This window comes from Haliotis asinina, chromosome 14 (assembly GCF_037392515.1).
Source record: "Haliotis asinina isolate JCU_RB_2024 chromosome 14, JCU_Hal_asi_v2, whole genome shotgun sequence".
NCBI lineage: Eukaryota > Metazoa > Mollusca > Gastropoda > Lepetellida > Haliotidae > Haliotis > Haliotis asinina.
Window position 1 is genome coordinate 7,608,551 of NC_090293.1, and position 14,038 is coordinate 7,622,588.

A 14,038-nucleotide genomic window follows, 5' to 3' on the forward strand; every position below is an offset into this window, starting at 1 on the left:
CGATTAAACGGGGCAATAAACGTTAAAAGGTAAATAAGTGTGTTTTCATAAATTGTTACGACATCAGTAATATTGCAGCCAGGAGTAGTTTATTTTCAGTCAGTTGTCTTTCTAAAACCTTATAGTTCGAGTTCTTTTGTGTATATTCCTATACGAATCACTGCTGTACGTAAATACGTCAATGATACAGTGTAGCTGCCTCTCTTGGTGTTCCTGGCGAGGAAAGACAAAGATTGCCATATTACTACACGGCTACGTCCATTACGCCCATTAAGAACATGCGATTAATTGAGGCTGGGCAGTCGATTGTTCTCAGCCTCGGATCAACCACACACACACGCACTCGCGCACATGCAGCACATATCACACACACACACACACACACACACACACACACACACACACACACACACACACACACACACAAAACAAAACAAAAACAAAAACAAAACAAAACAAAAACAAACAAAAACGACACAACACACATTCACTGCACGACAAGAGCACACAAACACAACACGCACAATCACCAATATCACAGATACTTCGCTACAAAAGTACAGTAACCGTGAAGAAAACTCTATGTTAAACTTAATTCACCTGCCATGACCACACAAAATAACAGGTGCCCGACTCTGTCATATATATATTTGTTTAAAAAACAAACTCATATGCTCCAGCCGTTGTCACAACGGCAAAAACAAGTGACTTGTGAGATGAAATAATCACATCCTGACAAGTGCTTTGACAGTTCAACTGAATTACTTCTGTGATATATGATTTAAATTTTGTGATGAAAGACTCAACTTTATTACTTTTTTGATGCATGAGTTGGCTTTTGATTTGAATATACGAACATAGGACTTTGTAGTGATTGAGTTGGCTCGGTACACTCAGTATACTTTAATAGTTACATGAAAACTCAAATTTACTTTTACGTGCAACTTCTAAAACATTTCTGTGATAGCGTCAATAAATATTTTTCACTGAACTTGTATGGTGTTGATAGCATTTTAGTCATTTCACGTACTGCCTGACCATGATTTTGTCATTTCGTGTAATGAATGGACTTTCCAGTATTGCCTTGTGCTCACAGGCACTTCACGAATGACTGATAACACATGCTGACTGTAACATTATAAGTAGTTATCTCACAGAATACTTCAGTGTTGATATTGAAGTGTTTGAAGCATGGGTATAAGATCGTACACTTCAGCCAACCTGTGTGAATCAAACAAATCGAATCTTGCATCTTGCTGTTTTACCGCAGGTATTGTCTTAGTAAAGTCGCAATGGTGTGAATCCCCTTCTTAATATTCACAGGGACTACATTCGAGCGTTTTGTCAAAATGTATTTATTGGAGTGCGAGGTAAATCTTTTCGTAGCCAACGCTAGAGTTTGCAGACGAAATACGTAAAAAACCAACAAATTTAGAGTTATCTCCTTTCCACCAATTTACATTCGCACAATATCGGTAATTTCCGTGCATCATGCGTGCAGTAGTTGTGCACAGTAGTTGGAACAGTAAAGCAAATGCAACAGTAAAACAAATTTAGAGTTATCTCCCTTCCATCGATTTGCATTCGCACAGCATCTTCAGTGACTAATTTGCGTTTTCATGAGGATGAAGGGAAGTTCGTCGTCTGTAGATTTGGTTTAATGTAGAGGTGCTTGTTTCTTCCAGGTTGGCAGATTAATCACTACGATCTCTCCACCCGGCACGCCTCGTTCCTGGTTGGTGTGACGTCGACGATTGGTGTGATGGGGGCCATAGCTGCGCCCCTGGTGGCGGGAGAGCTGACTATTAATGAGGTACACACACAACACGTCAGTGACAAGTAAATGAGCCAGTGAAGAGAGCTTCTTCCTCTCAAAGTGAACATAGTTTACTATTCTCAAAGAGATACAACTTTCTCATCCTCGAAGTGATGAAAGTCTCTTCATTATGAGCGTTGCTTGATTTTGTTTCTCTGTTTCCAGGACTTGGAAGGCTGGAGACACGTGTTCTACATCACCGTCGGCGTAGTTGCAGTAGCTGCCATACTGTTTATGATATTAGGTTCAGGTGAGTCGCAGACACCGGTTTTAAAATAGAGGTGTGCCGATATAGAAAATTTACGGTACGATTCGTATCGCAATATCTTGGAACGATACGATTCGATATACCCGATTCGATGCACTTCACGATATGCTGTTGTTGGTTATTTTCTTTACAAATGTATATTTTCATATCAAATAACAGTGTAAATTTTCACATAACTGTCAATTTCTAGTGAAAATGAACAATTTTAATGTCAACGATACGGAAAGAAGTATCAATATGTTTATCATCTGACAACGTATCACGATGTTATGCTACGATATATATCGTCACAGCTCAGATGAGATTTACAATCACAAGTGAGTTTATCAGCTCCTCACAGAATCAAGGGAGGCTAACAATAATCCTATTAGGTCAAGGTGAGATTTGCAGTCTCCCGTCAGAACCAGTGAGATTGACGGCCATATATATAGTCCAGATGAGATTTACACTGACCCACTGAGCCATAGGTGGTGGGTGAGTGGGTGAGTTTAGTTTTACGTCGCACTTAGCAATATTCCAGCTATATGGCGACGGTCTGTAAATAATCGAGTCTGGACCAGACAATCCAGTGATCAACACAATGAGCATCGATCTGCGCAATGGGGAACCGATGACATGTGTCAACCAAGTCAGCTAGTCTGACCACCCGATCCCGTTAGTCGCCTCTTACAAGCATAGTCACCTTTTATGGCAAGCATGGGTTGCTGAAGGCCTATTCTACCCCGGGACCTTCACGGGTCGAGCCATAGGTGGTAACCTTCCTGTTAATACACAACCCCAAAAGAACGCACCAGATAGTATAATGGGCTAGTGCAAAGATTCATACAATAACGTATGCTTGAGACGATCAGCGTTTACCTATATAGTATATGAAACACCAACAGCTCGACGTACTGACAGGCTGTTCATTAAATGCGATGGTAATGTACAATAATACGCAATTTGTTTTCTACCTGAACTAATAACAGATTTAATATTACTTTAACGTTTTTGGATAACGTGACTAACAAATGGGACAAACGATAGAGCGGTCCACAGTAATGCACTGAAATAACCCCCATTCCGTATCCTGGATATAAACTCGCCAATATGACAGCTACAATGTCATGACTTACAGTTAATCAATGGGAGGTAGTAAAGGTGGCTTGTACAGTTCCATAGCCCTGACAGGTTTGATGACAATTTCATAAATATTGAAGTGAGTGAGTCAATTTTGGTCGAACGCCGCTTCCAGCAGAATCTACTTTGTAAGGATGTGTTGGAACACTCAAAAGTCTCAGGTCTCAGGCCTAGCTACTTTGGGTATGGTGCTAAAAAACAGTGTGAACCCGAATTCGAACCCGAAGAAAGTCAGAAGTGGCGTGCTTGACATATTCAAGTAAGCCAGGTCTCACGATTCAACGATTATAGCACGTGGAAGGTGCTATGAATCTTGGACTGGATGAGTCTCAAAACATTTAATTTCAAACTGGTCCTGCCTACCCGAAGAGCATAAGACTACCGAGATACGTGTGAACTCTTCACCCCTAGCGTCAGATTTGCATAAAATGTAACAGACATAAGACTGTTTGTTTGGATAAATATCTTTACATGTTTTTTATTTCCACGGGTAATTAGTAATATTCACATATGCTAATAACTAAATGAATGTGCTTACCCCATGTTGAATTGTGTGACAGCCGCGCATTCGCGAATCTGTATGCAACAAGAGATTGTGAGTGGCAATAGCAAGACGCTGAAAAACTCAGACGAATTACATAATACGAACTACGTACAGGTGTTGACGGTATGCTGTCTTTATAACATAGGTGTTGACGGACGGTAGGCTGACTTTATAACATAGATGTTGACGGTAGGCTGCCTTTATAACATAGGTGTTGACGGACGGTATACTGTCTTTATAACACATAGGTGTTGACGGTAGACTGTCTTTATAACATATATGTGTTTGACGGTAGGCTGTCTTTATAACATATAGGTGTTGACGCACGGTAGGCTGTCTTTATAACATATTGGTGTTGACGGTAGACTGTCTTTATAACATATTGGTGTCGACTGACGGTAGGCTGACTTTATAACATAGGTGTTGACTGATGGTAGGCTAACTTTATAACATAGGTGTTGACGGACGGTAGGTTGTCTTTATAACATAGGTGATGACGGTATGCTGTCTTTATAACATAGGTGTTGACGGACGGTATACTGTCTTTATAACACATAGGTGTTGACGGTAGACTGTCTTTATAACATATATGTGTTTGACGGTAGGCTGTCTTTATAACATATTGGTGTTGACTGACGGTAGGCTGTCTTTATAACATATAGGTGTTGACGGACGGTAGGCGGTCTTTATAACACATAGGTGTTGACGGACGGTAGGCTGTCTTTATAACATAGGTGTTGACGGTATGCTGTCTTTATAACAGGTGTTGACGGACGGTATACTGTCTTTATAACACATAGGTGTTGACGGTAGACTGTCTTTATAACATATATGTGTTTGACGGTAGGCTGTCTTTATAACATATAGGTGTTGACGCACGGTAGGCTGTCTTTATAACATATTGGTGTTGACTGACGGTAGGCTGTCTTTATAACATATAGGTGTTGACGGACGATAGGATGTCTTTATAACACAGGTATTGACGGATGGTAGGCTGTCTTTATAATACACAGGTATTGACGGGCGGTAGGCTGTCTTTATAACACACAGGTATTGACAGAAGGTAGGCTGTCTTTATAACACATAGGTGCTGACGGGAGCTTGTGTTTATACGTTGCTACATATACTGGAAATAATGAGTGGTGACGTGCAGCTCTTCCAACCAAAGGGAATACGGTGTGCAGCTGTGATCAATATGCACGCCTATCATAATCAATGTGTGCATGAGAGTAACCGCTGCCTATTGACTCAATGTTTGTGCATCAACAGGTGAAGAGCAGCCCTGGGCTACGCCGCCTGAACATATCCGCCTCCTACAGGTAAGTTCAATACAGTCTATTGACCCGAGCTAGCTCTTGTCAGGTGTACGTTATGCCTGGAGGAAACTTTGTAACCACATGCTGCAGAACCTGAAATCGTAGCCAGAAGTAATACGGTTAAGTATTCCCAGTTCTGATCCAGTCCTTTGCTCTGCTCGGTGAATAAGTCATTGAACTCAGAAACCATGTCGCTGCTCATGCTGTCAGCCACCTGTTTGGAACGAGTGAGTTTTGTTTTACGCCGCACTTAACAATAGCACAGCTGTATAGTGGCGGTCTGTAAATAATCTAGTCTTGACTAGACAATCCAGTGATCAACAGCATGAGCATCGATCTACGCAAATGGGATACGATGATATTTGGCAACCAAGCCGGTGAGCCTGACCTGATTCCTTTAGACGTCTCTTACGACAAGCAGGGGTTAATGCAGATCAGTTCTAACCCGGATCTTCAAGGATCAGTGGTTTGCAGCTCATTGGGAAGAGTTATATCCCTTTGGCATACCAGTAACCGGTCATCTGATTTAAGTCCCCTAATTTCCAGGTCTATTTTTCTGGTTTTGTCGGCAACACAGTCCTGGTAGGACCTGTATCACTGCAGCATCCCATCCTCACACATGCTGTTATGTTACTTAAACAGTGTTCAGAGCACTTTGTGTTGATAACTGTCATCGTATCCCACTGCAAAGATCGAGGCTCATGATGTCTGGTCCGGACTGCCTTCTAGTGGCTGGAATATTGCAGAGGGTTGCGTTGATCAACAAGCCGGCAAAATAGAATAGAAAAACCTAACGATTGCTTTCTCTTACACAGAAAACTGACCCACTGGCCAAACGTCCCTACAAAACATTTACAGTGCAGGGTTCTAAACGACCAGTAGAGGTTAAAACACCTTATAACACCGCAGCAGAGAAGGACTCTGATAACGACGATGCTGCGCCGGTAGAAGACCACAGCCACGAAGACGTCGCTGTTCCAAATGAGCAGAAATCTACCTCATGAGGATTTGTGTTCTGTGGAATATTGGAACTTGATTTACTGTATATATACATGTATAGATTACGTACCAAAAAAGCAAAAAAGACAGTAAACTGTGAACAAGTAACAAAACAGCTTTACGATATGAATGCCGCGATATATGTATCATGCTCATTTATACCCAAACCAATTGTGATATGTAAATAGATGCATGGGAAGGGGTGGTTAGCCAAACTGTATTCTATTTACCCTGTAATTAAACAGAATTCATTTTATGATTAAAGTCATACAATATGCTTCTCTTGGGGCTTCAAGACATACTATATACTTCCGTCAGTGCTTCAGGACATACTGTGTGACAGTCATTGCTGGAAGACATACTAGATAATTCTGTCAGTGCTTCAGGACATACTGTGTGACAGTCATTGCTGGAAGACATACTAGATAATTCTGTCAGTGCTTCAGGACATACTGTGTGACAGTCATTGCTGGAAGACATACCAGATTCTTCTGTCTGTGCTTCAAGACATACTGTGTGACAGTCATTGCTGGAAGACATACTATATGATTCTGACAGTGCTTCAAGAATGCTATATGCTTCTTCCAGTGCTTCAAGACATACTATATTCTTCTGCCAGTGCTTCAAGACACACTATATTTTTCTGCCAGTGCTTCAGAACATACGATATGCTTGTTCACTGCTTCAGGACATACTATATACTTCTGTTCTTGTTTCAAGATATACTGTATACTTATGTCACTGCTTCAAAACATGCCATATTCTTCTGTCAGTGCTTCAAGAAATACTGCATGCCTTTACCACTGCTTCAAGACATACAGTATGCTTCCGTCATGTTGTCCCTTAAGTGGGAGACAATTCTATGTATTTTCCAAAGTTGGTAGAGTCCGGATCCGGAATCCAGGATAAATGAAGCGTTTTGCGAGGTAAATATTTAGGACACCGGGGCTTCCACTGTAATTCTTTTCAGCATTTTTGTATACAAATTCTTCTTTGTTCAATCAGCCCTACACTGTTCACTGCAAAGGAGGGGAAGCCTGTAAGACAATTATGTGATTTCAACTCATGTTTTAGGCCACAATATTTGATTTTCGTCTCCTTTTATGCTCTTTCAAGTGTTCTTGTAAGGAGATGTATCTCAACGACAACGGATGTTGTTCAATATATCGATCTCTGGTTAAGCTATTCCTGAAAAGTCACTAGTTTAAGAATTGTACACCTACGGTTTCAATTCCGATGTCACATTCCCGTGTATGTATATTTGTGTTTGCAGATTGTGATTATGTGCCAAATGTCCTTCAAGTGTGATCCTCCACATGTGTGTAAAAATTGTACTGTATTTATAAACAATGTTATTCGGAGATCATAGGCATAGGAATGTCACTACGCAAATGGGTGCTGTATTTCCTTTAAATACATATGTTATGTTGTTAAGGTATGTCAATATTAACATAAAGATATACAAACGTAACACACTTGTATTTTTGTTTTGTTCTTATCAACTTTTCCAACATATAAGTACAAAAAAATAGACCGGGTGAGTTTCCTTTGTGTAAAAGATTCGAATTATTAATGTCTTAGTAATACGGACCTGGGCCTGTATTCTCGAAACGTTCGTAGTCCTAAAAATTCTAAACTTTGATCGTAGTCTATGTGCTAAGAATGGGCTTAAGAAGTTCGTAGGGCTACGAACGTTTCGAGAATAGCTAGCCTGCGTTCTACCTTTGTGAAACCATGCTATCAGGCATGGGGCTGGTAAACAAAGCATGAGACCGTATCTTTCTTCTTTGTTCTTTAGCGCAGCGGTCAGCAAAATTCAAACACAATTCAGTGATTAACAACAGGTGTCTCGATCTCTGCAACTGGGGTACGATGGCATGAGTCAACCAAGTCAGCGAGCCCGAACACCCGATCTCGTTAGGTGTAGTCCACAAACCACAGGGTGGTGAAGACCAGTTCTCACCCGGATACTCACGGGTCCTATTACATGGCAAATTAAACACAAAATGAACGAAGCAGACATGGCAAGATCATATATGTTTACCAATGTTACCAGCATCGTCGAGGGCCAGCATTGGCGACGTGGTCCATGTGCGGTCCAGCATTGTCGTCCATGGCGACTGTCCTTGCGCTTAGAGGATTGTCACCACCTGTTCAGGATGTTAGTCATTGGTTTCCCGCTGAACGGTACATTCCAATACATGTAATATCATTCTTTGCATATGCTTGTTCGTATGTGGCACAAAATAAAGTGGCCTTAAAGTTATGAGCAAAAGAAATCAACTTTCGTCCGACCAGTGTGATGCTTAGCTTGACACCAAGCTGGACGTAACCTGGGAATGAAAGTGGACGCCGGGTAGGTCGTTTGACATTAGGATTTAAGAAGACACTCTTTTCTAACGCGTCCCGCGTGGCATGAACGAATGAAGCCTTGTGATTCTGAGACAGGGTCGTATGCTTCAGAGGAGATGTCACATGTAGTCGATCTGAATGTTGACAGTTTTCAGATTCTTTAGGCTTTCTCGCCAGTCGACGGATAGTTGATGGACGGCAACTTAATATGTCTCAGCAATCAGTATGAGTAAGGAAGGGATGTTTTTTCAAGCAAGTTTTTGTTTCAGCTTTGAAGACGATTTGTGATGGCCCCGATGAGGGACATGTTTATGCTAAATCACCTAAAAAGAGTGGTCTTTTGTTGTGGTGGTGGTAAGAGTCGTGATGGACTCCACCAACTGCAGAAATTTGATGGTTTCTCAATCTAAGTAAACTTATCCTCTGAACTTTTCGCTACACTCCACTACTGAGTCTAACCAGGGATAATCTACAACAGAGATAAGTCACTCGCTTGCTTTCTTTACCATTTGTACTAATTAACGTGTGCCTCGTCATGCTCCAACGCACGCAGTGACTTGGCTCGTTCCCAGTGCAACTTCAGTTGTGTTTAACCAGGGAGACTACATAGAGTGTATACGTTGTAGATTATCCCTGGTTTAACAGAATTTCAGCCAGTTTATTGTATCAGGCTGACTTTTACAATGAATGAATTATAGTAAGAATTAAGAGCAAGAATTATGTGAATGAATGAACGAAATAAAGAAAAAGAATAAAAGAAAGAAGTATATATGTGAATGAATAAAAGAATAAATGATACACCGCGGCCTTCTCTCCCAAAACATGTTAAAGAACGCAAAAGTATCGCGAGAACACGTGTTAACATCAAGTGCCCTTTCAAAAAATCTACTTTGAAACATTTTTGTTTACATTAATAATTAATTCAGATATCTTATTGCATGTGGGGAATGGAATGGACATTAACAAAATGTTAACTGACACTGTCACACTGCCCTAAAAAATTAAGTGTAAAACTCTCATAAAGCGTTCTAAAACACCTTTCCAGTTTTGTCAAATAATAAGATCAACAAGAAAGAAAGAAGTTATGGAACTATAACCCTCAAGACCAAAGGCGAATCAGATCAGGTCGGCGATATGTCACATTTTCCACACACCTCAAATACACCCTAACATTCTTTTTTAGATTATGAAACTGTGACTATTACTTGCAAACGTATTTCACCTGCTAGTATATTCCCCTCATATGAATTAAAGGTGTATGTGAAAGATGCTTTTGAGGAAGTCACTAGGAATACTCAGACAACGGCGTATAGCATTTCAATGGTGAAATGTCATATTTTTCACACACCTCAATTACACCCTAACAATTTTTAAGTCATAAAACTGTCACTATTGCTTGCAAATATCTTTTAACTGTTCTCCTTCTAAAAATTAAACGAATGGGTGAAAGAATCTTTTATCGGCACAAGTTAGTCTATCTTCGCGGTGAATCGAGAATAGAAGCCAGTGAGCTATAACTTACCGACTTGAAACTTTACTACAAATCTACTGTCCTAATACGGACACTAATACCAATTATTAGACTTAAACTTACGTGACAAAATAGCTAACCTATCTTCTACATGTTCGATTTCAGTTGTCACAACACGCAGCGAACGTAATCAGCTCAATCTTAAATACTACGCCGACACCATATTGGCTACACTGGTTACGTAAGGACCCGAGACATACGTTTAGCGGCATTTCGAGGAGTTTCTTCTCCCCCTCTATACAGGCTCCCTGGTCTAACAAACCTTATGGGAGGTCGCTTAGACTGTCAGTAGCGGGAAACCCGTTACAATGATGCGACATAGTGCAACTGGTTCCACTATTGCTATGCGCAGGCTGGCCGCGGGTAGGCAGGACCCAACTGCTACAACGGCTACAACGGCTACACACTGAAAAAATAGACCAGCGAGTGACTAGACTTTTTATTTTATTATAAAATCGTCATCTTATACATACATATGGATATAAAATGACAATATGAATGATGACATGTCCACATGATAATATTACACGTACCCTCTAAAACTGGAAGCAATCATTTCATTTAAAAAAAGTGGGGTTGCCTTGGGTCCGATTTTCGGGTGCTCATTTTTAATTCAAATAAACTAAACTGTATTCTTTATACATTTGTCTGCAAGAATTGGAACACAATGCCTTGCTGTGATTCTGATCATGATATTCGTTTGCTATCAAAGAAGTTGAAATGTTATTTTTTCTTTTTTTTCCCAGAAAACAACCCTTCCTCCTTGAAAATGAAATGACTACAAAATAAGACCTCCTCTTGGACGGGACCAACATCATCTGATTTTATTTGATTTTCTAGCTTGACTAAACCTGACTGACCCACTAAACAAACTGTTTAGACACTTTGTTAGTTAAAGCTAAGTTAAAGTTGTATGGTAATACCTGGTCATGTCTACGTTACACAGGGATATGTCATTGGCACATCTCAAACAATCCTCCTACAAACAGCGCCTGATTTCCTTCTTTTTTTTTCAAAAACTTCTCTTACTGCTGGGTGGAAACAGACATTGGCCGATTGATGTTTGATTCACTGATAGCAATACGTTACAATATCAGCAGATCCAAAGATGACCTCCTGCAGTGCGAAAGACGTTTTATTACTCACCCGTTGAAGGTATCACTGTTTAATAATTTTACGTTATTACACATTGTGTAATACCATCGCGTAACACAGTACATATGACGTAAGTATGACATCAAAGATATGACGTCACAATGTTAATACATCAGTCACAGTAGTATTAGACCTTGATTGACTCGCGGAAAGCTGGGTGTCATCATACTCGTTGAATTCTTAGGAAAGACGTACAGTGGAAGCTGTCTAAACCGGCACTCACATGAAATAATCCAATTTAGACAGCGTGCCAGATTGTAGAGCTGATGATAAATGTTCAAGCCAGAGACGGGACTGACATTATGTGATGGTGTTGACAGCTTTCCGGATTGGACAGATGCCGGTTTTGACAGCTTTCACTGTACTTTGCTTGATATTATTTTGCTAATGTTGGGTGAGTAATAAATAAAATACTAAACTATGACTCGTGTGTAACACCATATTTATGAAACCCGTGAATGATATCGGTGAATGACTCGCCTTCGCTCGTTAGATACCAAAACCATTCACTCATTTCATAAATATGTTATTACATGGGACATAGGTTAGTATTCTCTATTTATTATTCTTACACACATGAGAAACCCAAGTTAGGAACCTGGTATCAAACATGTGGGATCACTTTCTCCCATGACTGGCTCCTTCATTGTCATGACCCAAGGCCATACTTGGAAGGATTACTTTGGTAATTAAAATTCATCAATAAATTACCCATATGTTATTAGAACTGTAGCACGTTACTCGTGTTAAGACACGTGTGCTAACCTACCTCTTTTGTTTGGCAAACGTACATATACATGTAAATGTGCAATCAAATGCACTTAGAATATACAACACAAATCTAGTTTTTGTGACACTGACATAATTCAAGAGGGATTTAGAGAAAGTAAATGTATGTTCAAACAGAAAAACATTTCAGCAATATCTTTACAGACCAATACACACTGAGGAGAGTAGGCTGTTGAAGGACTCTTGACACTGAATCCTGGAAAGCCCAAAGGGACGTAAGTCTGCACATCACAATACTTGTTCATAAGACTAACAGTGACTTTGAAAATGCCCTGAAAGTATTTTTGACCATGTGGCAATATGTTGGCATTGTTGGGAAGGTGTTTAGAATCATATTTCATTTTTTTGTGTATATGAAACAAACTGACAAAATAGAACAATACAAATTAGACAAATTCAAAACATCTGGCATAACATTTTAGGGAAATTATTTGACACCACAGCTTCATCTCAATCTCCACCGCTTAACACTCACAACAGAATCTTTCACTGAAGAAAGAGTTATAACTTAACAAACCAGAAACCCTCTCCTCAATTCAGGACATACATATGTATTCAGATGTGTAGTCTTCTACAAGATATAATCAAATAAGGATACTGTCAATAATGATTTCTCTATTGGAAAAGTCTTCCATATGAGCAATAAGACTGCAGCAGAAGTCAGTCTGTTGTCAGGCATACCAGCTGTATCATACAAAGGACAGGACCCTATTTCCTTCAGTGTTCTTGGTACCACAACTATTTTCTGTCCATGTTAGTGTATGAACACCATAGAGGTAATATCACTTAGTGCTGGTGTACCCTGGCTGCATCTCTCAGTCCTGCAATTTGTTTGGACAGCTATTCCCAGCTTCATGTCAATCCAGCTCCATAACTGGACTCAAAAAGAAGCTATTTTGGGAGATGGTGAAGACACGATGTTACCATGGTGACAAGAAAAGGACTTCTCCCAGTACCAGTACACATAAGTATGATATAGCACCATATGGTTTAAACAATGTAAAGCAAAGTTAAATTCTAACTATTTCACCCATATGATCTGTAAAAATGCTAAATCAATCTGAAAAATCCTCAAAGATTTGGTAATCAAGGCTAAAAATCTCTCAGGAAACAATATGGTTTATGTATTGCCAAAGGGTAAATTTTAACTTTTTAACTATCTCACTTAAGTAATCTGTAACAAAATGCTGAATCTATCTTAAGTATCATGTGCTAAATAACACTAAAAATATCACTGGGTCAACGCCTTGATTGTGCTCACACATATGTATGTTCCAGAAAAAAGAGTCATGGAAATTTTGGGGGATATTTTTGTTGTGGAGACCAATATTGCCATTTCATATGGTCTAAAAAATTGTCATGATCCTCTACTTATACTTATACTGTTCAGTATATATAACATATCAAAATCATCAACACATACAATAAAACAGAAATTTGAGGCAGTGAGTATTGACAAACACTTGCTTTTCACAGCTACACCAGCAGCACAAACAGATGGTCAATCAATTAACATATGAAAGGACTTAATGTGGCTGCCAACACAAGATGCCATGCAGTGTGGAGATCTGGATGCCACACTGTAGTTTGCTGGATGCCATGAAATGTTTTGGTGTGAAAATGGCAGTACTTAAATACTATTTTCTATTTTTGTCTGTTTTTCTTACAAAGAGTAGCCAATCAATAAGAAATTTAGCTTAGATAAAAGCATGTATTATGATGATCTCTATACTTAAGTTCCCATCTCGTGTGCTAGTACCAGCCGTGTACAGTGACAGTGTAAAGGATCTACCAATCCCAATGGAACGGAAAGCTCCTTTACTGTTTACTGTCAAGCTCCAGGAAACAGTCACAACTAATAAAAAGGACTGGATCTTGTTGGCACACTTACATCCCAAAGGACACACCTGAAAGCTTATATATGTGACCTGTCATTTGATAAGTAATTACTTGCTGGTAATGTACCTGTATCATGAACTATGGATATATATGTGCATTACCAGTTGCTTGTTCATAAACATCTTATACCAGTTGTGTAAGTCAGTGCTCATAATGTTGATCACTGGCTTCTCCGATTCAGACTCAATTATTTACCGACCAATGCCATAGAGGTGGAATACTGCAGCATAACTTTAAACTCACTCAATTG

General features: G+C 39.7%; 1 protein-coding gene across 1 annotated transcript in view; it reads left to right on the top strand.

The window, feature by feature from the left end:
- The window catches only part of LOC137261330 (vesicular glutamate transporter 2-like), a 36,503-nt gene extending 28,970 nt beyond the window's left edge, over window positions 1-7,533 (top strand). Inside the window, exons 10-13 of the mRNA XM_067799068.1 lie at window positions 1,686-1,813; window positions 1,982-2,066; window positions 5,017-5,066; window positions 5,879-7,533. Of these exons, the coding sequence (XP_067655169.1) occupies window positions 1,686-1,813; window positions 1,982-2,066; window positions 5,017-5,066; window positions 5,879-6,067 (452 nt within the window). The 3' untranslated portion in view covers window positions 6,068-7,533. The remainder of the gene's footprint in view (window positions 1-1,685; window positions 1,814-1,981; window positions 2,067-5,016; window positions 5,067-5,878) is intronic.
- The last annotated feature ends 6,505 nt before the right edge of the window (window positions 7,534-14,038 follow it).